This window comes from Pleurodeles waltl, chromosome 10, assembly GCF_031143425.1.
Source record: "Pleurodeles waltl isolate 20211129_DDA chromosome 10, aPleWal1.hap1.20221129, whole genome shotgun sequence".
Classification (NCBI taxonomy): Eukaryota; Metazoa; Chordata; class Amphibia; order Caudata; family Salamandridae; genus Pleurodeles; species Pleurodeles waltl.
The window spans coordinates 242,357,408-242,374,162 of record NC_090449.1 but is presented as its reverse complement, the minus strand read 5'-3'; the positions used below and the strand labels follow the sequence as shown (position 1 = coordinate 242,374,162).

General features: G+C 50.2%; 1 protein-coding gene across 1 annotated transcript in view; it reads right to left on the bottom strand.

Moving 5' to 3' along the window:
• VWA3A (von Willebrand factor A domain containing 3A) overlaps positions 1-16,755 on the bottom strand; it is a 541,655-nt gene that overhangs the window by 132,479 nt on the left and 392,421 nt on the right. Inside the window, exon 29 of the mRNA XM_069210293.1 lies at positions 1,401-1,545. Coding sequence (XP_069066394.1) covers positions 1,401-1,545 — 145 coding nt within the window. The remainder of the gene's footprint in view (positions 1-1,400; positions 1,546-16,755) is intronic.

Sequence of the window (16,755 nt, the reverse complement as noted above, 5' to 3'; positions counted from 1 at the left end):
AGCAGTGGTGGTAATGCTATTGGTGAGGGTAATGTAATGATGGTGGTCATGGTGTTGGTGGGAATAGTGAGTGTGGTGATACTAGTGCTTGTAACAGTGGTGGGTACTGCTTGTGATAATGCTGGTTGTGATAATGGTGTTAAGAATGGAAGTTGCAGTAATAGTAATGGTGATTCTCTCACTGATGTTGGTGATGTGGTGACAATGGTGGTGGCAGTGGTAGTAACGGAGATGGAAATTTTGGTAGTGGCGATAATCATGGTACTGATTATGTGTTATCAGTAACCCTGGTGGTGTTGGTGGAGGGAATGGTGGTGGTGCTGGTAATGGTGGTGTTCGTAATGTTACTCGTGGTGGTAGCAATAGTTGTGGTAATGCTGAGGATAATTCTGGTGGTAACTGTGGTGAGAATGGAATTGGAAGTAATGGTAATGGTGGATGTGGCAATGGTGACTGTGAAAATGCTGGTGGTAACGTATTTAGGGAGTTGGTGGTATTAACAATGGAAGCAAATGCAGTGGCACTGTTAATGGTAATGCTCTTACACAAACACATCAAAAATGGTGATGGTAGTGTTCACAGTAATGTAGAGATGGTGGTGGTAATAGTTGTAGTGGTGATAGTAGTAGTGGTTATACAGGTACAGCATTAGTGGTGAAAGTAGTGGCACTTTCAGTGGTGATGGTGGTGGTGGTAGTAATGACGGTGTTGGTAGTGGCAGTGATGGTTGTGATAGTAATGAGAATACTATAGTAGTGGTGTTAGTTGTGGTTGTGGAATCAGTGGTGATGTTAATAGAGGTGATAATAATAGGGTAATGATGGCGTTATTGGTGGTTTTAATGTTAGTGGCAAAAGTGGTAATCATGGTCACAGTGGCAATGATGGTGGTGATTGGTGATGGTGGCAATGGTGGTTGTGCTAATGATGGTAAAAGTGGTGGTGGGAACAGAGTTGGTGGTAGCAGGAAAAGAACTGGTGATAATGGTAATGATGGTGGTGGTAATGGTGGAGATAGTGATGCTGGTAGTGGTGGTGGTAATAGCAACCATGGTCTTGTCGCAGGTATTGGTATTGATGGTAATGTTGGTGGTGGTAATGGTTTGGGTCTGAACAGAAGGGGTTGTTAATAGTGATGCTGGTAATGGCAAGAGTGCTTATGGTAATGCTCTTACACAAACACATAGGAACATGGTAGAAGTGCTTGCAACAATGGTAAAGGGGGTGGTAGTAGCAGTGGTGATAGAGGTAGCAGTAGTAGTGAAGCTACTGGGGTGATGTTGCTGGTGGTAGTAGTGATAGGAGTGATATTGGTGAGGATGGAGGTAGCAGTGGGGTTGCTGATAATTGCAGAATTGGTGATGTTGATGATACTGGTGATGATGAGATGATTTCACTAACCTGCAAAGCCTCACAAATACTGGCATGTCCATGGGCTATGACCTTTGATACCCACTGAACGGCATCATGGCATGCTTCATCTGTAGCTTCCACTAGACAGTCTTGCCAAGCAGCTGCATATTCTGCAAAGCTCATCAGGTTAAACCTGTGAAAAACATATGAAAATTATTGTAAATAAGCTCAGGAGTGGATGCTTACATATTTATTTGAAAATTAAATGTCCAAGAGTGCAACACTATCAGTAGTTAACAATAATTACATTCACAATAAGTGGCATGAAATATTTTGGGTTAATAACTTTTTAGACCTACAGAATTTCATACAAACATTTTATCAGTTTTTAAGTTCTGCAAATAACAGGTTTTCCTTTTATCCAGTGCAATGGTACTCAATTTATTTATTCCAGGAAAATCTGAGAATTGATCAGGCCTGGATTATTTGATCCCTCTGATCAGACTACAGGGGGAAACAGTCTTCACAACACTGTCGGAACCATGCATGCCTTACAATGCAGCCTTTACAATGCATGCATCTCTAACACACAAACCTTTACAACAAATATGCCTATTAACAATGGATGCCTTTACCATGAAAATGTAAGTATTGGCTTGGGTATCTATTCAAAGGTAAGGAATCTGCAGCTAGAAGTCTCTATCAGATGAACAAGTTACTTACCTTCGGTAACAAATTATCTGATAGAGACTCTATCTAGCTGCAGATTCCTTACCCCCACCCAGGCCACCCCGCTCTGCGGATACATAATATATGTCTTTTTTTAGATTTTTATCCTTTCTCCAGGGCATGTCATTTTGCTCAGACAATCAGAAAAAAGTTGGTTCTTCCATGACTCTTCGCTTCTGGCGGGGGAAGTTATGGAAAAGAACTGACATACGCGCATCGGGGTGGTGCCTATATAGAAGGGCGTGACGTCACAGACGCTCCAACGACGTTGACGACGCCACACGGAGCTGGACGATGCACGCGGATCCGAATGACTCTACCCGACGGCGCGCGAAGGGTATTGCTCAGCAGAAAAATTCCAGATTCGAAGGTGACGTCAGAGAATTCTAAGGTAAGGAATCTGCATCTAGAGGTCTCTATCAGATATTTAAAAGGTAGGACATATGTACTTAATGTTTACATGTTCTGACAGGGAAAAGCTCCTAAAGTCGGTTTTCATATAGCAAGGCTGTCTCTCCCATAGACTAACATTGGGTTACCTTATTTCCCCTAATAAGTAATATTTTAAGTTATTATTCTGAAAATGCCACTTTTAGAAAGTTGACATTTTTCTGCCTAAACAAAACGTGCCTTTCCGCCAGTGTCCAGGATCAACAACGCTCTTGTGGTATGATGTGTATTCCTTCTAGACAGGAAACCAAAAGGACTTGGGTATAGGGAAGAGTATTATTTGCCTGAGCAGGATGGCCTAGGGGTTGTACTCAGCCCTTTCTGAGCTTCAAAAGGCAGCCTGAGGGCTGTGCCCTCTTTCTTACTGCTGATGCTACCTGTCTGCCCTGTCCCTGGCAAATGAAGATGACCCCAGGGCCTACCTGCCCTTTGTTACCATAGACAGCTTGGAGCCAAACCCAAGGGAAGAGCCAGAATTGAACAGAACCAGTTTGGGAGTAGGCCAGGGATTGTCCCAACACAAAGGCTGGCACTGGGTATAAAACTGGCAACCTCAGAACCTCTCATCAGAACACTTCTGGATCTGTGGAAGATTCTGAAGGACTGGTCTGCTGACTGAAGAAGAAAGACTTGATCTGCTTGCCGTGAGGTGGTCATAGGTTTGTTGGCTGCCCTTCTGTTTGAGCTACAGTTACACAACAAACCTCCAGAGGCCTCTACTGTTTCCCAGGTGACCAGACCCAATTGGACCTGTTTTGGTTCCCTCTGCTGGCTTCTGTGGGAGTACGTCTTGACCTTCCAAGTGCCGTTGTTTGGGCTCTGGACCCTTAGCTGGAGTCACAGTGTACTTACTCCCTTCTCAACTAAAGGTTTGACCAGATGCAACGCAAACCAACGCAGATGCAATGCAGACCGACGCAAAGCCTTGCTTTTCAGCACTTATCAGCTCTTGTTCGGCCGTTTCACTAGTTCTGAAGCAGGGCAGTGTAGACCAACACAGGACCCCACATCGCAGCACCCTGCTACTCCTGATTGGCAGCTTCACCTGATCCAATGCACTGCAATGGACTTGTTTCACAGTACTTTGATGAACTCACTCCATATATATGTACCTTGATGATATATATATCTTCAAGGGATGTAGATGTGGATTTAGGAATAGTAAATAAATACTTACCTATTTGCATTTACATTGTCAATATTTTAGTCCTTGATGAACAAGTTACTTACCTTCGGTAACGCATTATCTGGTAGAGACTTTATCTAGCTGCAGTTTCCTTACCTTTAGTATCTTCAAGCGTCAACTTAAAATCCAGAACTTTTGCTGAGCAATACCCCTGCACACGCCGTCGGGTGGCATTGTTCGGATCCACGTGGCATCATCGTTGGAACAGTCTGTGACTTAATGGTCGCCTACAAAGGAACCACCCAGACACGCGTATGTCAGTACTTTTCCACAAACTTCCACGCCAAAAGCACAGAGCCATGCAAAGAACTAACAGTCTTGTCTGTGCCAAAAAACCAGGGACCTGAAAGGGACAATCCTTAACCCTAGTAAATGAGCCTGCAGAGTGGGAAGGCATGGGTGGGTGTAAGGAATCTGCAGCTAGATATAGGGGGTCATTACAAGCTTGGCCGCCAAGGCGGCCGCACTCCCGCGGTCCCCATTACAACATCCCCGCTGGGCCGGCGGGCGCAAACCTAGTTTACGCCCGCCGGCCCAGCAGGGATGCGACCGCAACATAGGAGCCGGCTCCTAATGGAGCCGGCGGTGTTGCAGCAGTGCGACGGGTGCAGTAGCACCCGTCGCGCTTTTCACTGTCTGCTAGCGGCACGGGGCAATGTTAGGGGGTCCCTGCACTGCCCATTCCAGTGGCATGGGCAGTGCAGGGGGCCCCAGGGGCCCCAGCACTCCCCTTACCGCCATCCTCTTCCTGGTGGTGCAAACCGCCAGAAACAGGCTGGCGGTATGGGAGTCATAATCCCCAGGGCAGCGCTGCTTGCAGCGCTGCCCTGGCAGATTATCACCGCCGGGGCTAAAACGTCGGGAAACTGCCGGCCCCGGCGGTGCGACCGCGGTGCTACCGCCGCGGTCGAAATATGGGTCTCCGTACCGCCAGCCTGTTGGCGGTACGGATGCCACTTTAGCCCTGGCGGTCTGCGACCGCCAGGGTTAAAATGACCCCCATAGTCTCTACCAGATGATGAGTTACCATAGGTAAGCAACTTGCACATCTGATAGAGACTTCTAGCTGCAGATTCTTACCTTTAGAATAGATACCCAAGCTTTAACCTCCTGGTGGTGGGCTTCGGACAAATTCACGTAAAACTAAAAAGTCCTGCAGGACCAAAAAGGCAAGGTGTCTGTTGCTGCGGACTTGACTGTTCAGATTGTAGTGTTTGGTAAACGTGTGCAGAGATGCCCACGTTGCAGCCCGACAGATGTCCAGGACTGGTACACTAACACAGTGGTAGCAGCTTTGCCCCTGGTGGAATGAGCCATCAAGCCCTCAGGAGGCTGCTTTTTGGCCATAGCACAGCAGATTGTTATGCAGAAAATGACCCAGCGAGAAATAGCTCGTTTTTGTACTGCCTGACCCTTCTTTTCTCCCATGTACTCCACAAAGAGTTGGTCATCCACCCAAAACTCTTTTGTGCGGTCAAGGTAGAATTACAATGGTCTTTTTGGGCACAGTCGATGGAGTCACTCCTGTTCCTTAGAAGGATGCCAGGGAGCAAAGAAGGTGGGCAGGGTGATGTTCTGACCTAGGTGAAATGGGGTCACCACCTTGGGGTGGAAAGAAGCGCGAGTTCTGAGAACCACCTTGTCTGAGAACATAGCGAGATACAGTGGCTTAGATGAAAGAGCTTTCAGGTCACTCACCCTTCTGGCAGATGTTCTTGCCACTAAGAAGGCTGCCTTGATGATGAGCAGCCGGAGAGGGCAGTTGTGTAGGGGCTCAAAGGGAGCACACATGAGAAATTTGAGGACAAGTTTAAGTCCCATTAAGGCATAACAAAGGGCGTACGGGGAACATATGTACAAGCCCTTTAAGAAATCTATGTACAATAGGAGACTTGAAAAGTGAAGGCTGATCAGGCAGCCAAACAAGTGCTGATAAGGCGGAAAGATAGCCCTTAAGAGTACCCAAGGCAGAACCCTGCAGGGCAAGGAATATGATAAAGAGAATGATATCAGAAAGAGAAGCAGAAAGATGATCACTAGATCTTTCTGCACAATAATATACAAAGCGTTTCCAATGGCTGGCTTATATGTTTTCGTGGAGGGATGCCTGGCTGGCAAAATAACTTTAAAGACTTTGGCAGGAATGGCAAGAGCCATCGACTGCTGTCGCTCAATCTCCACGCATGAAGGCAAAGAGTTGACAGGTTCGGGTGGAGAACCTTCCCCTGCTTCTGCAACAGAAGATCCTCCCGAAGGGGCAGCTTGATCAGAGGATCAATGCTCATTTTCAGAAGCTTGAGATACCAGACTCTCCGTGCCCAGCCTGGAGCCACTAGGATTACCTGGGCCTGGTCGCTCTTGATCTTCTTGAGAACTTTGGGAAGAAGTGGTATCAGTGGAAAGGCGTACAGGAGGCCTAAACTCCACTTGTGACGAAAAGCGTTGCTGAGCGATTGCCGCCTTGGAAACTCCAACACCCAATACTGCTGACATTGTGTGTTCTCCGTGGAGGCAAACATATCTAACAAAGGCTCTCCCCATTGCTGAAAGAGTCCTTGTGCCACCTCCAGGTAGAGACACCATTCGTGATCTGCTAGGCATCGATGGCTGAGTTTGTCTGCCCTGGCGTTCAGAGAACCTGCCAGGTGTTGAATCGCCAGGGTTATGCCGTGCTGTTCCAGCCATGTCCAGAGATGCAGGGCCTCTTGACAAAGGTTCCACGATCCCACACCGCCCTGCTTGTTGCAGTTCCACATTGCGGTAGCGTTGTCCATGAACACCTGCACCATCTTCCCTTTTAAAACATGAAGAAATGCTTTCAATGGCAGTCGCATCGCCCAGAGCTCCAGTAAGTTGATATGGAGTCCAGATTCCTCTGGAGACGATAGGCCTCTGATCTCCACCTCTCCCAGATGGCCGCCCCACCCCAGAAGTGATACATCTGTCGCTACTGTAAGATCTGGTTGGGGAAGGGAGAGAAGTCTGTCTCTGACCCAATTGCGTTCACTAACCAGCGTATTTTGCAGTTCCCTCCGAGATCTGAACCGTGTTGGTGAGATTCCCTTTATGCTGTGCCCACTGGAACTTCAGGTCCCACTGCAGAGCCCTCATATGCCATCTCAAATGTTTGACTAACAGGATGCAGGAGGCCATGAGGCCCACACTGAATACCCTGGACTCGATGCTCGGAAGCATAAGCCCGAAACTGCACTGTGTCCAGAACAGCTCAGATGAAAGGTGTTTCTGAGAGGGAGTCAGGTGTGACTTTGGCACGTTTATAGTGAACCCCAGCAAATGCAGGAGGTTTCCCGTAGTCTGAAGGTAGGCTCTGTGACCAGGGAAGGTCTCTAAGGGCTGCAGCATGTGTTGTGCCACCCTTAGGGACCCCTCACGTAACACATGCACACTGCCATTGCAGATTGTGTGTGCTGGTGGGGAGAAAAAGGCAAAGTCGACATGGCCTCCCCCTCAGGGTGCCATGCACACAAAATACTGCCTGTGGCATAGGTAAGTCACCACTCTAGCAGGCCTTACAACCCTAAGGCAGGGTGCACTATACCACAGGTGAGGACATAGCTGCATGAGCAATATGCCCCTACAGTGTCTAAGTCCATTCTTAGACATTGTAAGTACAGTGTGGCCATATTAAGTATATGGTCTGGAAGTTTGTCAAAAACGAACTCCACAGCTCCATAATGGCTACACTGAATACTGGGAAGTTTGGTATCAAACTTCTCAGAATAATAAACCCACACTGATGCCAGTGTTGGATTTATTATAAAATGCACACAGAGGGCATCTTAGAGATGCCCCCTGTATTTTACCCAATCCTTCAGTGCAGGACTGACTGGTCTATGCCAGCCTGCTGCTGAGAGACAAGTTTCTGACCCCATGGGGTGAGAGCCTTTGTGCTCTGAGGACAGAAACAAAGCCTGCACTGGGTGGAGGTGCTTCTCACCTCCCCCTGCAGGAACTGTAACACCTGGTGGTGAGCCTCAATCAATCAATCAATCAATTTTTAAAGCACGCTACATACTCGTGAGGGTTTCAAGGCACTGGGGTGGATGGGGGGGGGGAGGGTGCTGCTACTGCTCGAAGAGCCAGGTCTTGAGGAGTTTTCTGAAGGAAAGAAGGTGCTGGGTCTGTCATAGATCCGACGGGAGGGTGTTCCAGGTCTTGGCGGCGAGGTAAGAGAATGATCTGCCGCCAGAGGATTTGCGCCGGATGCGGGGGATGCGGGGGATGGAGGCGAGGGCGAGGTTGGCGGAGCGGAGTTGCCGGGTGGGGGTGTAGAAGCTGAGTCTGTTGTTCAGGTATGTTGGTCCGGTGTTGTGGAGGGCCTTGTGTGCGTGGGTGAGTAGCTTGAAGGTGATCCTCTTGTTGACGGGGAGCCAGTGAAGGTCTCTTAGGTGGGGGGTGATGAGGCAGTGGCAAGGGATGTTGAGGATGAGTTGGGCGGAGGCGTTTTGAATGCGTTGGAGACGTTGTAGGAGTTTGGCTGAGATACCGGTGTAGAGGGCGTTGCCGTAGTCGAGTCAGCTGCTGACGAGGGCCTGGGTTACTGTTTTTCTTGTTTCTGTTGGGATCCATTTGTAGACTCTGCGGAGCATGCGGAGGGTGTTGTAGTAGGAGGAGGAGATGGCGCTGACCTGCTTTGTCATGGAGAGTGAGGAGTCGAGGGTGAAGCCGAGGTTTCGTGCGCTGTCGGTGGGTGTCGGTGGGGGACCCAGTGTGGTCGGCCACCATGTGTTGTCCCAGGTGGGGTATGCCGCAGATGATGTTGAAGGCTTTGGATTGGTACAGGGGGAGGCGGACTCTTTGGGTTCTGCCGGCGAGGAAGGATGCGGTCCATTCGAGGGCCTGGTCCTGGATTCCTGCTGCGTGGAGGCCGGATTTTAGGGTGTGGTGACAGACGGTGTCGAAGGCGGCTGGAGGATGAGGGCTGATGTTTCTCCATTGTCGAGGTGGCTTCTGATGTCGTCTGTGACGGCGGGGAGGGCGGTTTCCGTGCTGTGGTTGCGTCTGAAGCCGGACTGGGAGGGGTCGAGGATGTTGTTGTCTTCGAGGTACCAGGTGAGCTGAGTGTTGAAATGATTTTCTCGTTGACCTTTGCCGGGAAAAGGAGCAGAGAGATGGGCCGTAAGTTTCTCAGGTCCTTGGGGTCCGCCTTTGGTTTCTTGAGAAGGGCGTTGATTTCGGCGTGTTTCCAACTTTCCGGGAATCTTGCAGTTTGGAAGGAGATGTTGATGGCTTTCCGTAGGTGTGGTGCGATGGCTGTGTCTGCTTTGTTAAAGATGTGGTGTGGGCAGGGGTCTGATGGCAATCCGGAGTGGATGGAGTTCATGGTCTTGCGGGTTTCGTCGTCACTGATGATGGTCAAGGAGGTCAGTCAGCTGGAGCGGGTGGAGTTCGTGGTGGGTGGGGTGGGAGCGTCCGGAGTGTGAGGGGAGTTGAAGCTGTCGTGGATGTCCGTAATTTTTCGGTGGAAGGCGGTTGCTAGGGCGTCGCATAGTTCTTGGGTGGGGGTGATGTTGTTGACGGTGGCGTTTGGGTTGGAGGGTTCTTTTACGATGCTGAAAAGTTCTTTGCAGTCGTGGACGTTGTTTTCTAGGTGGGTCTTGAAGGAGGACCTTTTTGCTAGCCTGATGAGTTGGTGGTGTTTGCGTATAGCATCCTTGAGTGCCGTGTGGTTGTCTGGAGTGCGTTCGAGTAGCCATATTTGCTTGAGTTTTCGGCAGTGGCGTTTGGAGGCTAGGAGGTCGTCGGTGAATCAGGTGGCTTTTTTGTTGATGTGGTTGTTGGAGGGTTTTCTGAGTGGAGCAAGGCGGTCGGCGCAGTCGTTGATCCATAGATTGAGGTTGTGTGCGGCGATGTCAGGGTTGGTGGGGTCGACGGGTGGTTTCTGGGCTAGGGCGTTGGACAGTTGGAGTTCGATGACTTTACCCCATCGTCGGCGGGGTGGTTATTCTGTCTGCTTCTTGAAGGTGAAGTGGACGCAGTGGTGGTCGGTCCAGTAGAGTTCAGTGGTATGGTTGAAGGTGACGTGGTTGCTTGTGGAGAAGATGGGGTCAAGGGTGTGACCGGCTGTGTGGGTGGGTGTGTTGACGAGCTGTGTGAAGCCAAGATTGGCGAGGTTTTCGGTGAGGGTGGTGGAGTTGGTGTCATTGTTGTTTTCGAGGTGGAAGTTCAGGTCCCCGAGGAGGATGTAGTCCGTGGAGGCGAGTGCGTGGTTGCTGCCAGGTCGGCGATGGCGTTGCTGAAAGGTGTCCTGGATCCTGGGGGTCTATAGATGAGTGTTCCTCTGAGCGTGGTGTTGGGGTCCATGCGGACTTGGAAGTGAAGGAGTTCGGCTGCGCTGAAGGAGTCGTCCAGGGTGGTTTTGACTTCGAGGGTGGCTTTGTGGACGATGGCTATGCCTCCTCCGGTTTTGTTGGTGCGGTCTTGGCGAGCGACTTTGTATCCGTTTCGGGATGGCTATGGCGATGTCGGGCGCTGAGGAGTCGTTCCACCAAGTTTAGGTTAGAAAGGCCACGTCCGGGGAGGTGGAGTCGAGCAGGTCCAAGACTTCGATGGCGTGCTTGTGTGCTGAGCTGGTGTTGAGGAGTATGTAACGGAGGTGGTTGGTCTCGATCCTAGGAGGTATGTGGGCTCTGTTGCAGGTGAAGCTACAGTTGTGTCAGGAGAAGGATCCGTGCATGATCTTTGGAGAGGCCTGGAAGCAGGTGGTGTCTCGGCTGGTGTTGAGTGCGCAGAGGGTATTGGCATCGTAGCGGATGCTGGCCGGGTGGCTGTTGCTGGGGCTAGGGGTTCTAGCGCTGGGCGCGGTCCAGGCGTGGACGGGCGCAAACAGTGCAGATGGGCTTGCCTTTGGCGCGCCTTCGGCGCGGCCGCGCCGTGGCTGCCATAAGTGGAGGGGAGGGTGGGAGTGGCAGCTGGGAGGCGGGAGGGCCTGACAATTGAGAGGGGAGGTGGTAGGGGCCGCAGGGGACGCAGCGGCGGGAAAAGCAAAAACGAAGCGGTGAGAAGGAGGGGGGAGGCGGGAGGGGCCGCAGGGGACGCAGCGGCGGGAAAAAAGCAAGAAGCAAAATCAGGAGGTGGCAGCAGGGAAAAACAGGATGGAGCGCGGATCGGGGAGCGACCTGCCTGCTCATGCCTTTTGTGATAGCACCCAGGGCATCCCAGCTAGTGGAGATGCCCGCCCCTCGTGACACAGCCCCCACTTTTGGCGGCACGTCCAGAGGAGATAATGAGAAAAACAAGGAGGAGTCACCCACCAGTCAGGACAGCCCCCAAGGTGCCCTGAGCTGAGGTGACCCCATCTTGGTTTTGGAGGATTCCCCCAATAGGATTAGGGATGTGCCCCCTCAGGGAGGCGGCACAAAGAGGGTGTAGCCATTCTCCAGGACAGTAGCCATTGGCCACTGCCCCCCAGACTTAAACACACCCCTAAGTTTAGTATTCAGGGGCACCCAAGAACCCAGGAAATCAGATTCCTGCAACCTGAAACAAGAATAAGGACTGCTGACCTGAAAGCCCTGCAGAGATGATGGAGACGACAACTGCTTTGGCGCCAGCCCTACAGGCCAGAGTGAGGGAAAGATTGGAAGGGAAGGAATAGCCCCTCTGTATGATCTGCAAGACCCATTTGTCCGATGTTATGGACCGTCAGTGAGGGAGATTAAATTAAATCCTCCCTTCAACTGAACGCGAGTAGTCTTGCAGAATCATACTAGGACGATTTGGGCGCTGTGGAGGAGGTGGGCTGGGTGGTGGCCGACCTCTGGCTAGACCCTCTGGGTCTGAAGGTACCACAACCTTGTCCTTGCACTGGATGTTGACATGATGGAGGATGGTGGCTGATTTGTGGGTGGCGTGGTACCAGACCCCTTTCTGAAGCCTTGAAAGGGGCGAAAGGCAGACTGTTGGCGAACGGGCGCCAAGAGGCCCAAGGATCTGGCCGCACCCCGAGAGTCCTTGAACCACTCAAGCACCGAGTCTGCCTTCTCTCCAAAAATGTGCGAGCCATTTAAGGGCATGTCCATAAGGGTTGCCTGGACATCCCCCAAAAAGCCAGACGTACGGAGCCAGGCATGGCGATGAAGGCCCACAGTCGAAGAAATCGCCCTGCACAGTGATTCAGTCATGTCTAAACCACACCACATGGTATGCTTTGCTGCATCTCTCCCATCTTTATCAGTTTGTGAGAGAGTTTTCTGCACGCCCTCCGGGACCTAGGGCAGCACCTGTGCCACCGTATCCCATAAAGTATGGGCAAAACAGCCCAATAGGCATGAGGTTTACAGACCACAATTCCAGAATGGAGGAAGAAAAATGTTTCTTACTAAGCTGATCCAGCCACTTGTATTCCCTATCCGGGGCAGAGGAAGTGAAGGCACCATGGGAAGTGGAGGCCTGGACCACCAAGCTCTCCGGGGTGGGGTGTTGGTTGAGGAAACTAGGATCATTAGGAGCTGGTCTATGGCAGCGGACGATTGTCCTATTTACAGGAGCCCCTGTGCTGGGTTAGGACCACGTCCCCAGCAGGATATCAGTGAGGACTTTGTTAAAGGGCAACATCGGTTTCAATGTGGAAACCCACGGCTGAAGCACCTCAGTCAGAAGGTTAGTCCTGACAGGCACCGTAGGCAAATCTAGGTCCAAGACCTCAGTTGCCCTACACACCACCATAGCATATGAAGCTCCCTCCTCTGTAGCCACAGTAGGAGGTGAGAGCATGCGAGTATCTGGAGAAGTATCCAATCCACTTACTTCCCCTTGTTCCTCATACCAGTTTATATGCTCCAAACCATATTCTAAAGGGTCCTGAGACCCCTCCCGTTCCACACCTGTACCTAGCTGATCATAATAAGCCTCAGTCACTGATCTGGCCCCTGTGAGCACCGTTGAAGTCAGAATCAGCATCATACGACGTTGTTCCGGCTCTGGATCATCTGGAATGAGGATGGGGTTGGAGGAGGCCGACTGTGTGCACTCGCCATCGTTCCGGATCAGGTATCGGATCCAGGAGTCCCCAACGGCGCCAAGGCCGAGGCCAAAGCCACCCAAGTGTAATCTGATGGGGCCCCTGCCAACCCTGCTGGGCCCAAACGCACTCCAGCAGGGGCGGCCCACGGGGCGCCCCACTCAAATAATAGGTGCATGGCATCGTAAAACTCTCTGAGCTGAGCAGGGGTTACTCTGGCTCCCGGAAGGCCCTGGCATCGGTTCCATGGAACCGTGCCTGGAACGTAGATGTTCCTGAGATGCTGTGTCAGAAGACGGGCATGACGAAGTCCGCTTGGAATTCTTCTTCTTTTTTTAGTGCCTTTTCCCCGAGTGCCCGGAGGACCTCGAGTGAGAAGAAGAGAACTTACGGCTCCTGGAGCGGTCCTGTGACCTCCTCCTCAATCGGGACCGTGACCTCCTAGGAGTCGCGCCAACCGAAGTAGACTGCCAGGCCGCCATAAGCTTCAGAGACTGCTCCCTCAAAGCTTTTGGGGCCTTGGCCCAGCAGTTGGCACCTGACTTCGAGTCACGGTCTCTGTCACGGCACCAGAGACATACCCGATGGGGGTCCGTCACCGACATGGTATGATGGCATGCACCACATGGCTTGAACCCCATCTTCCTCGATGTCATCCTCGCACGGACTTCAAAAAGCTTCGACAAAAAGGTTGAAAAAGGACTCCCAAAAAGGGCAGAGAGTAGCTTGAATTCGGAAATGCGGTGGGGCCTTTATAGGTGACTGTGACATCACAGATGGCTCCAACGATGCCGACAATGCCACGCGGATCCAAACGATGCCACCCGATGGCATGTGCAGGGTATTGTTCAGCAAAAAATTCTGGATTCCAAGCTGACGCCAGGAAATTCTGTGGTCCAAACACTCCTTCCAGATAGATTTCAGGTATGCAGACATGAAGTTTCTACCTCTGCCTGACACCTTCTCCTTAGGGAAAACCACCCTGGAGAAAATTTCCAGGAGGGCCTTGGTGACGGCAGGGGTTGTAGTGGTCCTAAGAGGAATGGCTTCTTGGTACCTGGTGGCCTGGTCCACCACCAACAGTATATATCTTTTCCCAGATGCAGTTGGAGGGTACAAGGGCCAACAATGTCTTAACCCGCCCTCTCAAAGGGTACCCCAACCACTGGTAGTGTAATTAGGGGGGCCTTCGGAATGCCACCTGTCTTGCCACTGGCTTGACAGGTTACACTGAAGCGACAAACCTACTTTGTGTCCTCAGACATATGAGGCCAAGGTCAACAATAACTCCCTAAACCTTTGAGAAATGACCAATCTCATGGTGGTACCAGGTTTTGGGCCCCCTGCCTCAGAATAAAGGAGGCCATTGTCCCAGTAGACCTTATGGATCCCACTCATATCCCCTGCTTCCTGAGCAGTGACTTGCTGTCTCAGGCTTTCTAGAGATGGGCAGGTCTGCTGTCCCAGGCTAAGTTTTTCCCTGGCGGGCCCTCCTGCATCTAAGAGCTCAGTTGTGTCAGCTTTCAGCTTCTCTGGTGTAGGTTCCACCCAGGAGGCAGATTCCTCTCCCTGAGGACGGGGATTCTCACATGAAGCCTGGATAGGGGGTCATTTCTTACCCTGCCTGCTTTTCTTTTTAGAAGTCTCCTGTGCCATTATTTCAGGCCCCAGGGCTCTTTGCTCTCCCTGTCTTTTGGCTTGTGCTCTTGTTAGACCAAGATATGCCCAGGGGTGTCCAGCATTGCTGCATGGGTTTCCAACTCCACTTCAGCCCAAGCTGAAGTCTTTATATCATTGCTTAGTAAACACTGTAAGGGCAGATCAGAGGCAACTACAACTTTCTTTGGGCCAGTAACCCACCCTAAAGGTCAACAACAGTCATGGGTTGGCTCTGAGTGTTGTTGTGAACGTCAGTAAGTGTGAGCAAGTGGGTGTTGTTTAGGTGACGCCAGTTTTCCAGTCATTGTGACACTGGCACCTGTGTCCCTGTAGGCCTCAGCCTCTTAGGATGCTGCCAGTACTTACCCATATTAAGGGTACATGCAGCTAGGGTGGCAAGATCAGTACCACTCTCAGAGACCAACCCTGCCTCAGTGGTCCCTCTGACTACCCCAGAGCCCACTGCAGTTCCCAAGGTGAACCCAGCTACAGTTCCAAGGTGAACTAAACTACACTCTTGGACTGACTACGACTACCTGTGCTGGGCAGAAGTGGTAGTAGTAGGCTTGGTGCTCTTTTTGGTACAGGTGCTCTATGGCCTTTTTGTCTTCAGATGTAGTGCCAAGGTTTCTTGTAGGAGGGGGAACAGGAAGAGTATTTAGACCCACCATCAGAAGGGTTTTGTGGGCCTGCTGAAGACTCATTTTTATCTTTAGATTTGTCCCCACATTTATCCTGATTCTTGGAAGAATTCTTCTTCGTCTGGTCACTCCCAATGTGAGTTTTTCTGCCCTTGCTGGTGCGAACCCATTAGTCTGCCATCTTACCCAATTCTTGGGGAGGGGTCATATCTGAGTGCACCAGATGCTGATGGAATTGATCAGATATGCAATTGTTAAGAATGTGCTCTATCATAAGAAGATTGTACAAGCCCGGATAGTCATGCACTTCACTGTCATGGAACCAGCCTTCCAGGGCCTTGACATAACTGTCCACAAAATCTACCCAAGCTTGGTAGATCTCCTTTCTGGTTTCCCGGAATTTTATCCTGTATTCTTCTGTGGTAAAAAAATGAATTGGGTAGGGTTTTGAGAGTGGGCATGATTTCGATACAGATCGACAAATTCAACTGTCAGTGTTTCTGGTGCAATGAAGGAGGACAAATTAGTGATTATCTCAAATGAGATATTGTGTGTAGATCAGGTTCAGGAGTAGATTAAGCTGTAGTAATGTTGCCATGGATTGTTCGAAATTCTGTTTCAAAGAAAACTGAATGTTTGAAACAAACATCTAGAAAATATAAAATAAGCTGTGATAGGCAACGTGGTTAAATAAAATAATTTGAATCTTCAAACAACTTTTTGGGTGGACTGCTCGCATTGACTGAGCCATTAGAAAGTCAGATACGCCCTTTATACATAGACTTTTGTAATTGTTCCTTGCAAGTTAATCATTGTGAGCCACATGTACATTAGGTCTGCAAGAGGCATACCATAACATCTGCTAGTGCCTCTATTGTGGTTAAGTCCTTCCAATAGTGCTTTACCACTGACCTGTAAATGAGTAATGTGCCAAAGGAGAAGCCACTATTCTGAGATTATATCAAGGTTTTTTGAGCTTGTGTTGTTAGCAAATTGATTCCCTTTTTTTTAAGGGTGAGAATTATTTGTGCCAAATTTAATCTGAAGAACCTATACTATTAGTAAGACCCATTTTGGGGGTTTAAAAGAAGGACAATTGAGTGAAATAATAAAATTTAGAGATAGCAATGTGTTCTAAACATGCTCTCCGTTCTGAATTTGTGCAGCATCCTTATGTGAATGCGTGGCCTGGACGTAGACTGGTGCAAAATCTCTTCAGGAGAACTAGGGTATCAACCCTTCGGTGGTGGAAAAGCAGGAGTAGGAACCTTCTTTGGCGGGGAGCGGATTTACTGACTGGGGGACCAGGTTTGGCAGAATGAAAACCACAGGAGAGATGGTACTGTACTCAGGAAAAGACGACAACTAACATCACAAAGGAATAATCTTCATCCTGAGCAAGGGGACAGACAATGCCTAGTTGAGTGGAAGTCAGGCAACAACAGACTCATGAAAGCCAGGTTAAAAGGTGGACACATCAACACCTCCATTATCCAGTGCTATCCCTAACAAAGAGAGCAGCGGAAACAGGCAAGGACATATACTACCAAAAGCTGCAAACTGTGCTTGAAGCCATGCCGAACCACGTCTCGAAGATTGTGATGGGGTCTTAAGCTGGGAAATGATAACACCACCCACATCAGAGCCATGGGAAAGGAAGGTTGTGGAATAATGAACAACAATGGAGAAGGATTGTTGGTATTTTCTGGTCATAAGAGGGACTCTAACCCCCAACCCATGACATTCACAAACAAC